Source organism: Taeniopygia guttata, chromosome 1A (genome assembly GCF_048771995.1).
Source record: "Taeniopygia guttata chromosome 1A, bTaeGut7.mat, whole genome shotgun sequence".
Taxonomy (NCBI): domain Eukaryota; kingdom Metazoa; phylum Chordata; class Aves; order Passeriformes; family Estrildidae; genus Taeniopygia; species Taeniopygia guttata.
The window spans coordinates 23,944,425-23,958,448 of record NC_133025.1 but is presented as its reverse complement, the minus strand read 5'-3'; the positions used below and the strand labels follow the sequence as shown (position 1 = coordinate 23,958,448).

At 41.4% G+C, this 14,024-nt stretch overlaps 1 protein-coding gene across 3 annotated transcripts in view; it reads left to right on the top strand.

The window, feature by feature from the left end:
* Window positions 1-14,024, top strand: part of ST7 (suppression of tumorigenicity 7) — a 133,606-nt gene that overhangs the window by 76,658 nt on the left and 42,924 nt on the right. For 2 of the 3 annotated variants that reach the window (XM_030257307.4, XM_030257316.4), the window contains exons 3-5: window positions 8,182-8,341; window positions 12,499-12,553; window positions 13,140-13,255. In XM_030257307.4, coding sequence (XP_030113167.1) covers window positions 8,182-8,341; window positions 12,499-12,553; window positions 13,140-13,255 — 331 coding nt within the window. The remainder of the gene's footprint in view (window positions 1-8,181; window positions 8,342-12,498; window positions 12,554-13,139; window positions 13,256-14,024) is intronic. The other variant, XM_030257325.4, reaches the window with a different exon arrangement.

Genomic DNA, 14,024 nt, shown 5'->3' with positions numbered 1-14,024 from the left:
AAGTACTGACAGGCTTGGGGCATCCACCACCTCTCAAGGAATCCTGTTCCCGTGTTTGACCACTTTCTCAGTGAAGATATTCTTCCTAATGTTCAGTCTTTGAACTATTCCCATGTGACCTGTCTCTAGATAGCCAGAAGAAGCTCCTCCCTCTCCACTTCCCCTCCTCAGGGAATCGTTGCCTTTGTTTTAATGTTGTTTGTTCAAGTTGCATGCTTTTAAAATCTGCTGGATACAAGCTGTAGACCCTTCCTCACCACACCAAACTAGGCATGTAACTGGGGGACCAATGAGACCAAGTGTGAGCTATTGTAGTGATAAGTGGAAAGAGGAGCGAGAGAGCAATATGGCTAGAGGCTGGTTCACATCACCTCAATTCTACCAATCTCAGAGAAACCCGAAAGCAGCTAGGATCCTAAGTGAATACTATTGACTTGGTTTGGGAAATCTGCACCTCTCACTTCCACATTGCCTGTAGCCAATGTAGATAAACAAATGGCATCCTTGGCTACTTAATGCCTGTGAGACTCTCATCACTTAGATGATTTCAGGTAAAGCAGCAGGTGCACTGCTGCTGTGCCTTGCTTTGAGTTTCCTCATAGCAGAAGGCAATTACCTAATGTTTGCACCTTGGGCATTCATCAGTCTTGTATGGATTGAGCCCCAAAGCACTCAGCGGAGCTCTAGAGAGATCAACAGAACTTTCAGAATATGAGCAAGAGCCAGACCTGTAAGATTTGGATTCAGTTCAGCAGAACTCACTCAAATGCACAGGAGGAAAATAATGTCACATGCAGCACTGTCACTCAGAAAGAAGAAAATGTTGGGCACGACCACCAAGATGAGAAGGACTGAGAGATATAAAATGGATTTCATAGACACAATTCCATATTTCTTGCTACAGTGCAAAGACAGCAGGCGGAGGTGCCAAGACAAAGACAGTTTATTACAGAATCAAACAGGAATAAAAACTTTAAAGAGTGACTAATTTATGTAGAATTAAATTCAGCATTGCGAATGTAGGTACATTTTATACTATTGTCATGAAGGCAATTTCTGAGGAATGAGCTCAGCAGGCAACTTGTGAGTAAGAAATTTCTAAGTGCTGTACTTTGATGGGAAGTACAAGAAGGAAGTGGCAAGAAGTACTCAAGACTATGATATGAAGAAGGGGCAAAAGGACACCAATAGAAGCCTTTCATGAAGAAATCAAATTGAGCCTTAATCAAAAGCAGTCACTTAGTATTGCATGAAAAAGTCCATTATGAAAAAATTGAAGAAACAGTGAGGTGATGGAGGTGCAGACACAGAAATCAGACTGAAAGCCTTTTTTTTTTGCTTTTTGTATTTTCACTACTGCTATCAGTTGTTGTTTGCTGTTCATATTGCGCGTTCCTAAATGTGAGAAATGAATATAGGCCAGACAGGTAACAGCCAGGAACCCTGGATTGTAGGGACCACTGTCTGTGCTGAGAGGAACATGTTTTCTTTGATAATCGCAAATTTGATAATGGCTAAAGAACAAAGCAGATGTGATCATGGGAAGAAAAACTGCAAGTTGAACAGATCACACATCAGAAAAGACAGGCGATTAATTTCTAGCAAGGTAGTGCTAGCTTGTCATTAGCTCAAGTGTGCTTCAGATTAAATATTTCTTAATCTTGCTGTTTACCAGTGGCCCAGTTTTACATGCTGTTTACCATGACCAGTAACATGGTGAATTGCCTGCATTGCCACACACATCAGACTGTACAGCATCATCAGTTCTAAAGGATTCTTAGTCCTGTTAATGGTATAAAGTGAGGTTCTTATATAAAATAAACATTCTCTTCTCAAATCTACATCGCTGGGTACTTTTTAAGCTAGATGTACTATTATTGCTTGGAATTTTCCACCATATGGGCTGGCAGATTTCTTTCCATTATCAGTTGGCTCCAGTTCCTAATCAGAAGGAGAAATCACACCACCGCAGGTTATGAAATAATGGAAAATTCCATCATTTCATAAGTGTGGTTACTGATGAAAAAGTCATTACTTTTCCTAACTCATGTTTGGGTCATGAAACAATGACTGCAAAGTTCAGCTTTGGGCAACTGAATACTACATTACTCCTTTGCAACACACTACACTCCTCTCTTATTTTGTCTCATACTTTGTTTTAATTCTTTAGGTAAAATTCTGGCCTCGCTGCAGGCAATGTGACTTAATTGAAGCAAGGATTTCAGACCTTTTTTCTTATAGGTCGGAACTGTGCAGGAAATACTTTCCTATCTCAAGCATTTTCCTTAACAATTACTTGACTACAGCACATAGCTAAAAATTAGCAGTTTGGCATATATTCACTTCATCCATGCACCATTGTAAGCATCAAAAAATAAGAAGATTTAGTCCACAGTTGCATTAGAAATACTGTATTGGAAACTTGGTTCCACCATAGTTACTTTTAATCCAGTAAAATACAGTGTGCTGTCTCACAGAATACAATGAGCTGCATTGTATTCAATGTCTAGGAGGCTGAGGTTTTTCTACAGGTAGGGTAATAAAACCGTCACAAAACAAACCTGACATCCAGTAAATGCTGTGAACTAAAACTATGCAAATGCCACTGAGATTTCTAAATAAAGGCACATATTTAACATACAGTTATCACCAGAGTTGTTCAGCAAGCATGTGAAGCATTTGCACTGCAAACTGATAGAGTCTCAGTTCTAACAAAGCACAAAAGTGAGCCTCAGACTTAAATCTCCGCAAGAATTCCTCATTTTTCTACTTCCGAGTTTGGGGGAGTAGTGTCTTCTGCTACACAATGAAAAACCTTCTGCAGTGAACAGATACCAGGTCTTTCAGATGCAAGAATTGGAAAGCCAGCCTACAGAGGTAGAGCATGAGTCTAGACACTGCCTAACATTGAGCAGCTAGGGTGTTTGCTACTGCCCAAGTACACAGTATGCTGTCAGAGTCACAGCCTTTTGTAGCCAATGGTACCAGTACAGAAGTCTGAGAGAGACCCTGAGTAACACAGAAGGACTTGTCTCATTTTCTGTAGATACTAATTGTTTCACTACCTTTGTGTAGTCTGCTGCAGAGGGGCAGAAAGGTGACTGAGTTCTGGGTGCTGCCACAGACTCTGCAAAAGTCTGACAGTTATGCAGGGGCAGTCTTGAAGGGCTGAAAAGCAATATATGGTAACCATTCAGGGTTTCTGCTCTGCTCAGAGAAGGCTGAAGGTCAGGAAGGGCAGAACCATTGTAGGCAGCTCCTAAGAAACTGAAAACCCTTGCCAAGGAGCGGATGAGGGAGGAAGGGTCTACTGGAAGGCAGGCTGTAACCCAGTCCACAGACAAGAAAATGCTGTCATAACTAGGTGGGGTCTACACAGTGTTGAATGAAGTAATACACTTAATCCAGGCAATATATTATTTCCTTTTGTGTTTCTGCATTTCCAGAGGTGGATGAAGTAAATAGCTATTAATTTTGAATATGCTGCCTACTAGCACTGCATGTATGTTCTCCTGCTAACTCTTTGAGATAAGACAAATGGGGGTTCAGTAACCAGGAGCAGAGTCTAAGAGGATGCTGAGTGGCTGTATTTAATCTAGAAGGAGTGGGGGTGCTGTCATCAAGGACACTCAGCATGGTCAGAGGCATGCTGTTTCCTAGATCCACGATGGGCAGGACTGGAGGATCAGGAGTTACTGGCTACCGCTAAGAGCTAAATAAAGCAGGCCAGAAGCTTGCTTTGTTGGAAGGCAAGTAGCATTGTACAGTCACACTCATGTGGATAAACACTCTTGCTTCCCAAAACATGGATGACCTTTTACATAGTGTCTACTGGAAACAGCCCCTGGGCTGTAATACACCTGGAACATTTGCAGTCATTGCCTGGGAGAGTTGACACAAGCCAGGTACTGTGCTAGCAAACAAACAGCATGGATTATTTGTGCCAAACCTGTGCTGTGGTCCCTTTTATTTATAAAATAGGCTTAACCATGGAATCAAGTCTAGCCAGCACTATGCTGTCCCTCCTGAGAGTTAAGTTTCCTTTAAATCCATTAGATTGGTTAAAGAGTACTCCAAATCTACCCGTCTGAGACCTGAAAGTCTCATTGCAAGGCTGAAAAGAGAAATCTGAGCTGTGGAAGGTGCTGGCAAATGAAATCCTTTACTGCTTCTGTTGAAGACTCTATACACATACACTAGGAGAAAATGATAGAGTGTTTGCTCTAAGAGAGGATGCCTGTCTCAGGTATAAGAAACAGAAAAGCATAATTCAAATTACTGACAGACATTGCTCCTTGGTCCAGTGAGAACCACCACCAAAACCATCCCTTGTGAATTGATACATATATAATGGAATATCTGTTCTGAAAAACTGTGCAGGAAGATCAGATCTGATAGCCAAGTGATGCAGAATAGATTCGTTGCTACAGAGATAAATAAAATTATCTGGAATTGTTTGTTTGTGAGAGCAGAGATAAGAAAGAGGATGACTGTAATATTTTCACTGCACAAGGGAAAAGAAGTGCATTAAGAAGACATTTCCAAAATCAAATACTCTTACATTAAGCAATACCTATACATATTAAAAAATAAAAATTCTAAATTGCATTTCTTAACACACAAAGCTGGATGTGTTTAGAACAGGGTTTTAATATGACCCTTGGGAATATTATGGTCCCAAAAATCCCTTGACAGTTTGGACATGTTTGACCCTGTTTCAATTTGAAAGTACAGGCACCAACTAGAAAGACTCCCAAGAAGTTTGCTGCTGCTATGAAGGGGAGATCTCTGAAAATGAGCTCTCATCCCACTGTATGTATATGACAGAAATGAGGTGCCTTTTTCTTTCAGAAGTGGTGCAGAAATTACCTTTCTGATAAATTTTCTCTCTACTCCAGATCTCTTTCAATGAGTAATTAATCCTTATAGTACTTTATGCTATCAGATGATCTCTCATCTGCTGAACTGTCAAAAGATTGTTGACTTCACATGGCTTTCAAACTGGATGATGCAGTTAGAAGTCAAATTTGATTTACAGAAATCGAGTTTCAAACCAGATTATGTTAAGATGCAAAAATTCTCTAAAGAGAATTTATTGCTTTGACTTAACTACCAAATCACAGATTTTACCTCCTTATACATGCTGAACAAATCACTCCGAGCAAAGGCTTGTGATGATGATGATGATGGTTTATGGCTTTAATTTCTAAGAGACAGTATGGATTCAGATCTGGCTGGTGTTTCCTGGCATTGGATTTATTCAGCATAGCAAATATTTTTCAAAACTGCCTTAAACAGTTTATGAGCTTTAATGCCATTTTTTAAAAATAATTAATATATTTTTAAGTCTAAGGAGGCAGACTTACAGCTGTGTCACATGTTTGAGCGAGTTTCTGTCACTCAGCTGAACTGTAGCAGAACTCCATTTATATATATGGACGTTCTTTGTGATTGTCCCCTCAGTTTCATTGAAATTCAGTGTGACAGCTTCCCAGCTGGTATACATTTGTGCAGGACAAGTGGGCTCAAGTGTGCTTTTGTGCTGCTCACTCCCTCTCTGGGTTTTACTGCCCTCAGCTAAAGGCTGATCATGACTGAAATAAGGAGCAGAAATTTATTAGCACATTTTGCAGAACCTTTTTTATTTTCTCTCTTAGAGAAAGCTTGTTAGATACGGTCTGAGTTTTGCACAGCTAATCTGGCAGCTGTACCTGAGTCCCTGGCTTGGGCTACAGTGAAATTCTTACTGAGTGCCCCTTGCCTCAGTGCAAGACTATAATCCTTCATTCCTAACACACTCTCCCTCTGAGGCTTTGGACAGGTAGAACTCTGGCTTCTGTGCCTTGGTTTGTTCCAAGGTTTTCAAAGACAGAACTGAAATGGATGTTCACAGCAGATCTCTTGACTGTGTCTTATGGCATAGCCTTTCTCTTATGGTTAGCCACATGCTTATGATGCCCTCTTAAATCATAAGATATAAACTTTAAATCCTGCATGAGAACAGCTAAAACCAAAGCTGGCACACCTGTGCCAGTTCCCTGTTCACCATCTCCAGCATTCAGAGGCAGTGATGCATGCCAGGGAAGGCCTATCAGCAATGTGGAACAAGCGTTAAGTGACACTGCATCAGCATTCTGTCCTTGGCACTTGGCAGTCCCACCTGGATGCTGCTGCAGGCACGTGCCAATGGAACCAGAACAGTGACAAATGCACCTCAGACTCTGTATAAGGAGGAACTGTCCAGGTTTGGTGGGTTTTTGATGACTTGGGTGGGAATGAGTTCACAAAGATCTGAATATGTTAATGCTCTGGTTTCTCTGTGACCATCTGTTTATCTTCCCAAATGCTGTGTGTTCATACAGTTCTTCTGTCTTCTCCCATCAGACTGCTCTATTCTTTCTTCTTGATGTCTCCCAGAAATGCCATGAGATTGCTTTGGGAAGTGATCTCCAGAGCTGCCGCACAATCTTGTGTGAACTTGTCTTAAGTAGCCACCAGCTTCATTCCCTTTCACTCCTGTGCAGATAGAGTCCTTCTATATGAATCTTCTAGATGCTTTAACAATACATTTGAATTCAGGGAAAATCCCAGTGCAGAATGCATTGGGAGCATCTTTTGGAGAGGACCATTTTCCTTCTGTCAGGAAATTTATTCCCCCCTCCTTTAAAAAAAAGGGGGTGGGTTAAAAAGTATGTCTTGTCTACAGACAAACCAATCTCATGGAGACAGAAGTCATTTCAACTATATAAAGAGGTCAAGAGAACTTAAAAATCAACAAGTAGTGAAGGAAGGAGTGTGTGAAGCCTGGCCTGAACTTTTCTGGAGCAGGCAGACCCCAAAGAGGCCTTCCAGAGCCTGCTGTCTATTGACTGACCCACCAAAACCTGCCCAACAGCACACTGATGGTGACAAAGATGGGAACACAACACAATACTTCCCCTTATAGTTGATTGTGCCTAGTAGGAAGAGATTTTGTCAAAGCTTTCGGTACTGGTAGAACACATGGAGATACCTAGGAAAATGGGAAGGGCAGAGACTGTTCGTTCCCAATTTTTAGTGCAATGAGTATTGCAAAGTCCTGCCAAATTTCTCAAAACTCCTTAGATTTGCTTTTGTTTCCTGTGGTATGTAGATGTTTCAGTGATAATTCAAGTGCAATGCATCTATTTATTATAAGCATGTGTTTCTTTACAGTTTTTACAGCCTCTTTTCCATATTTATATGAAATAGACTTCATTTCCAGGTTTATGTGGTTTCCTGAAATATGTGTATTCTTACTGAGTAACATATTTTTTGGTGAAAATACCACAGCTATATGTTTATCTGTATAATTTCAATTACAAGTTGTTCTCTTAGGCTGTGAAATGATTTTCCAAATAGATTTCTGTAAATAATAGTTGGTTTTTTTTTCTGATTTGCTAGTTCAACCAAATGCCTGAAAATAAAATTAATTCAGAGTCATCCCAAGTCAGCCAAACAAAATAAAACACAGTTCAACTAAGGGGGAAAATCCTAAAAGGAACAGGATTCAGCTTCCTGGAGTTTGTTTGGCATTTTTAACTTCCTTTTTTAAATTAAACTCCTTGGAAGTTAAACTCGGTTTAAAATGGAAGCATTAACTGGGGAAACAAGCAAACCTGCTTTTGCTCACGTTTTATAGGCTGCAGAGGGAGCTGAGGCAAGGCGAGGCGGATTCACCCTTGCCTGCAGCATCCCATCGGCGTGCCTGATGCCGGGCTGAATGGGAGGTTGCGGGGGAGTGGGTATTCTAGACGTAAATTTAAAGAAAGAGGCCTACCAGCCTAAATAATTTGAGGTTATCGAGGTTACTTGGGTTTAAAAAAAAATTAAAACATTGCGTTGACAAGATTTGACATTTCCCACCTAAGCTTGGGTCACATTTAACTGCTCCGTGTGCTGGAAGAGGGATGCCGCGGGCGGCCGGAGCTGCCCGCTCGCTTGTCGGGCTGCGGCGCAGCGCTGAGGCGGGAGCGGGGAGGAGCCGGGGCGGGGGAGCGGGGAGGAGGAGCGGGCCGGAGCCGGGGCGGGGGAGCGGGAGGAGGAGCGGGAGCGGGCTGGAGCCGGGGAGGAGGAGCGGGCCGGAGCCGGGGCGGGGGAGCGGGAGGAGGAGCGGGCCGGAGCCGGGCGAGGCGCCGGCCCTGACGCGTGTGTGCCTTGCAGATCTTCGAGTGGTGGTACTTCCGCAAGTACGGCACCTCCTTCATCGAGCAGGTCTCGGTGAGCCACCTGCGCCCCCTGCTGGGCGGGGTGGACAGCAGCGCGCCCAGCGCGGCCAGCGCCGCCGGCGGGGACGCGGACTCGAGCCGCCAGAGCGTCTCAGGTGAGCGGCGCCGCGCCCGCCCCGGGTCCGCTCCGCGGGGAGAGGCCTCCGCTGCCTCCCCGATTGCTGATTCCATCCTTCCCAATTCACTCGGCGTGTTCAGGCTGCGTGGTTAACGCGTCTGTTTTCTCCTTGTTGTGAAAACCCCGCGAAGGTGCACGTGCCCTTTCTGCAGTATGCTTTGTCCAGCGGAGGGGCCGCAAAGATGATTAAGGGGCTGGAGCATCTCTTATGAGGAAAGGCTGGGGGAGCTGGACCTCTTCAGCCTCCAGAAGAGGCAACTGTTGAGGGGACCTCATCAATGTTTGTGTGAAGAGAGAGCATCAAAGGGATGGAGCTCGGTGGTGCAGAGCAGTAGGACTAAGGGCAGTGGGCAGAAACTGATGCACAGGAAGTTCCACCTGAATATAAGGAAGAACTTCTGTACTGTGCAGGTGACCATGCACTGAAACAGGTTGCCCAGAGTCTCCCTCCCTGGAGATACTCTGGTACCGTCTGAATGCAATCCTGTGCCATGTGCTCTGAGATGACCCTGTTTGAGCAGAGAGGTTGGATGAGGTGAGCCAGTGTGGTCCCTTCCAACTCAACCAATTGTCTGATTCTGTGATTCTAAAAGCAGGCAGTATTTTTAGTGAAGTAATTTTAAGTAATAACAAAGTTGTTAAAAAATAATCAGATAAAGAAGTTAGAAATGTTCATCTGGTTTTGCATCACTTTGTTTTTTAGATAATAAAAACAATAAATAAAAATAAAAACTTTTTGTAGATAGTATTGTAAATAACATTTGGATTTCACCTTAGTAAGTGGAAGCACGGTGGCTTTTAACAGCTTAAGGGCTTGTTACATTCCTGAGTCTGCTATGGATTTGATTTGTGACTTTGAGCAAGTCCTAACATAGTCAGGCTTTTTTAAAAGGCCTCCAGTTTAAGAAGCATGATTTCAGGCATTTTTGGCCTGAGTTTTACAAGCTTCCAGGCATTCACAGCCCCTACAAGTTTCCGTGCAACAGTGAAGGTGTCTGACCCTAAATTGTTCAAGCCTGAGGCACTTTGAGTCAGGTGCTCGGTTGCCTGGGCAATGGCTCCTCTGAGAGACAAGCCAGCCTGCCTAAAATGAATCAGCCCCCAAGCACTGTAATTTGTGGACTGAAGGAGCCACAGAGGAACTTGTCTCCCTAATTGGATGACTTAGCTGCCTGGGGAGGATGAATTGAAAAATTAGCCCATGAGTGATGAAAATGCTGGTATGCTATTACTTTTGGCTCATGTGGGAGATACTCACTGTTTAAGTCAGGGCAGGAACATCTGTGTTTGTGCTCCTCATCTGTAAAATGAAGCTTATCTGTTTTTGTCCTAGCTTGGCTCACAGGCCATAATTTTAATATTGGAAATAAATTAGGGATGTGCCCCTTGAATCAACCAGAATTGTATTAAAGTGATTTAATCTGCAGGCTTTTAGAATATATTAGAATTTACAAGTGAAGAAAAGTGAATAATAATAATAAAAAAATTTGCTTACGAAAACATCGTTCTGCAGTTGAGCTCCCTATATCTGTATCTGGCAAATTTTACCTCTGCTCCTCAGTGTGCATGAAAACAGGCAAACAAAAATTAGCTCTGAATTTATATGTTGAATAATATAGGTGGCTTCACAAAACCTTGTTAGTAGTTAGTCTACTTAAGGAAGCCTCCATATAGCACAGCAAAGTCAGCTGTTGTCATTCTCATCTGAAGAGAGGCTGTGAATAGCAGCACTGCATGGCCCAGGGTATTAGATTTGGGTGAACTGGCAGAAAGCATGGGATGGCTTGGAACCACCTGTGTGCACTCATCAGTGGGGTCAGTCACACTTCAGCAGCCCGAAATAACTCCTGTCATTTTAAAGCAGAAGGCACAGTATTTTGACTAGTGAGGTTCACACAAGCATCTTGAATTTCCTCATATAGAGAAATAGTCAAGGACTGTGTTTGCTTTCAGTGCATTGACTGACTGAGTGTGTCTGTATGGATGGCCTGTTATTTGTGCCTTCAAAAAGCTATCAGTGCTCAAAAAAGTCTCTGAAAGGTTTAAATTAGGACATAGTTATGTTGCTAGTTTGTAATGTGACAGAAAAGACAACCTTTTTGGTGTACCATGCATTAATAATGGGATATTTTTTTGCTATCCAACAAGATGGAGATGGCTTTTTCTCTTGGCTCACCATGAGTTATTATGCAGATGTTTGACTATGGTAGAATGTTGCAGGAGATACCTTTGTCTTTAGAAAGGTAAGAAAAGAATGATGTACTGAGACCATGGTGTTAGCAGAGTCCAAGACAAAAAGAGCAACAGAACACCATGTTTAACTAGCTACACAGATGCCAAAACATTCCCAGGACATGAAAGTGGTAATAAAAGCCTTTCTTCATCTCCTCTTCTTGTTCTTCAGTTTAACCTTTCCCTGCTACAGTGCTAAAATACTTCATACTTTGGATTGATACCACTTGAATTCAAATAAGATGAACAAAACGTGTTACTGCAATCAGATAGTTGTTATGTAATCTCATTGGTTGCAAACAGAGTAGGTCAAGACATTGAATTACACCTCTGGAACTGCGAAGTCTGATGTTGATTTAATATTTACAATGGTTTGAAAGTCATATATAAAAACTGTGGGATTGACGCTTGTCAAAGAGCCATACTCTCTGGCTGCACAACGAAGCACTGCAGAATGTCAATCGAGCACTTCTGCTGAGTAAACCAGTGGAACTTTCTAATATTAGCTGCCTGCTGAAATGGGTACTTCAAAGATACACTCTTCCCTAAAGTCTGCCTGTTCCTGTGTCTGATCCATGCACTTGCTGATAGGCAGCAAACTGAGGGCCCACCTCCTATTCCACTTGACTAGTTTCTGTGTTGCTGAGGGTGTCCTTCTGTTACTGTGAATAATTTCTGTAAAATGCTTTCTGTCCATGCTACTGGAGCCCCATACAGATGTGGGAGCTGTATCCATGAGAAAAGAGGAGGACTTGACTTGCTTGCTGTTCAGTTCTTCTTTTCCTAGCAGAACAGGCATAAAGGGAACAGGCATATTTGTTGCCATAAAGATACCCTTCTGATTCAATATTCTACTAGAAAACTGTTGAGTTTTCTCAACAGTTTAGAAATTATGTCATAATTATTCATAGGGAGAAATATGCTGGTCAGTATCTTTAGTAGCAAGCACCTGGTGAAATGCTGGAGGGCCAGTGCTACTGATGAGTTTTTGCAGAGCACCATGTGAAAGATCATCCAGTAGCAGACCTGAGGTGGAATGACATGCTGCCTCTCGGGGAGCCTTTGTGCAAATAGCGGGGTTTATTCCGGTCTCACCTTCACTGGAGTGAATTGTCTTTGTTGAAAATAAGAGAATAAATCTGATGCTAAATTAAAGGAAAAGCCAGAATCAAGACTTCACTGTTTCAGAGGCTGTACAATTTGATTATATTTTTTCAATTTTTGCTTTAAATTGCATTGTTGATTTCCATATCTCTTACTTCTTGTAGTGTGAAAAATTCACTATTTTCTCCCAAGGGAAATTTATAAAATGTTTCGAATATTCTGAAACCCTTAGAATGCAATCAGCTTTTCTCTGCCAATCAGTTTCAGCATCTGCTTCTATCTTAAGTAAGATCAGCAGATGTTTTCATGAATTTTTACTTCACAAACTAGGGAGGAATTAAATTTGGCAACTGTAGCTGAGATTCACTGTGATTTACAGCATTAACTAGACAGTGATATTTTTCTGGAGAAATAACAAGTCCATAGGGACTGGGTTAGTTGCTGTTTTTCAGTGTAATAACCCAGTGTGATCCCTTTTCAGTACTGCATTATGGTAAATGTGAATCCTGGAACTAATCAGTATTATCTTTTCATGTGGCATTTGGGGCTTTGTTAGTGGTTATTTGTCTGGAATGATTGCATTTGTTGACACTAATTTATAATTAAATTATTATTTAAGAAAGGAAGAACAGCCTGATTACCTTTGTCTCGGTACTCTTGATGGGTTTTTGCATTTGCACCTATGAAAAATAAGCCATTTGATAAGGCTCATTGTATGGTAACTGATGTTTTTTTATAAACCTCCAGTACCAGTGTAATTTGGGAGAGATTAATTATGTGTGTGTCTGCTTCTTACAGAATGCAAAGTCTGGCGAAATCCTTTAAATCTGTTCAGAGGAGCTGAATATAATCGGTAGGTGCTACAAAATTACGGTTTTCAGGCATAGTACTAGCTTAAGGAGCTTAACTGTACTTTTCCATTAATCTAACCTAAAAGATGAAAAAACAAAATCAACTGTGGATAAATGCACTCATGTCAGGTTTTTCTGTAATTCATAAAATATTCCTGAATTGAAAGGAATTTAAAGTCATGCTGATACACTTTCTTATTTCTCTAATATTTGCTATTTCTCCAATTTTTGGCAACCTTATGAAAAAAGATGCTGGAACCTAAGTATGTTGTACCTAGTGCTAATGCAGCATTTCTGTTCAAATCTATTATAGCAAAATACCTAATGAATTCCATATAGGTTTCATTTAGTCCTAATGTTTGAATATATGTGTTATCAAGTTCCAGTGTGTACATTTTCATTAGCTTAGGCTCAGCTACCATTGTTCCATCACATGAAATGGTGAAATGCAATGTATATTGGTTAGAAGATTGGCCAGATAAACTTATTTGGCTGTGCCTATCTCAAAGATGTGGGATTCTTTTCCGGATTAGTTTTGCCAAGTGTGACTTCTCTAACCAAAATGTCTCCTTGTTGGCATGTTTGCAGGTATACATGGGTAACAGGAAGAGAACCTTTGACTTACTATGATATGAATCTTTCAGCACAGGACCATCAGACATTCTTTACATGTGACACAGATCATTTGCGGCCTGCAGATGCTAGTAAGAGACCTTGTGGACAATGGGATTAATAATAGATTAATGGCTGGTTTAAACTGATCCAAGAAAAATGCAGTGGGACATCAGTTCTTTCATGTAGATAAGGCAAAAGTTTGATCATGCTGATAAACTGTTGAATTTGTAGAATTCTAGATCTGAACAAGTGTCTGTATAGGTAAATCTAATTTGTGTTGCTGTGTTGTTCAGCTGTGTTGCTGGAGTCATTCAGGTACCATTTAAAAGTGTAAAGGCTTGTTCCTTTCTTCCTCTTTCTTGCAGTGGCTTCAAACATACATAGCTTAGTTTGCCTCTAGCTGCAGTGTAGTAGGCTGAATTGCATTATCCAGGTTCCATTTGGTCTACACTGACAGAAGAGAGAGAGCGTAAAATTTATGACCTGATGTAAAATTTGAGACCTGTATTTCATTCCCTGATGTAGTTAGGTTTGTAAAAAGTGGGAACAGCACATTTACTGCACAACTGTAAATTTGTATAAGCAGGTTTAGTTGTGCTAAGCCTCTACTGTGAAGTCTCTATATAGACTTTTATTCTACTAAAAATATACAACAATTATTTCAGTCATTAGAATTTGCCTATTTGCCCCTGAAGAGATAAATCTTTGTCTCTTGGGAAGGAAGAGATACTAACAGTTGGGTGCTCCATTCTGAAGGCATAATTACATAGGAGAGCATATTGTGGTTTTTTGACACATGATTAACATGAATCCTATTTTCTGAACTCAGTGGTGTAATTATGAAGTGGTGATATTAGC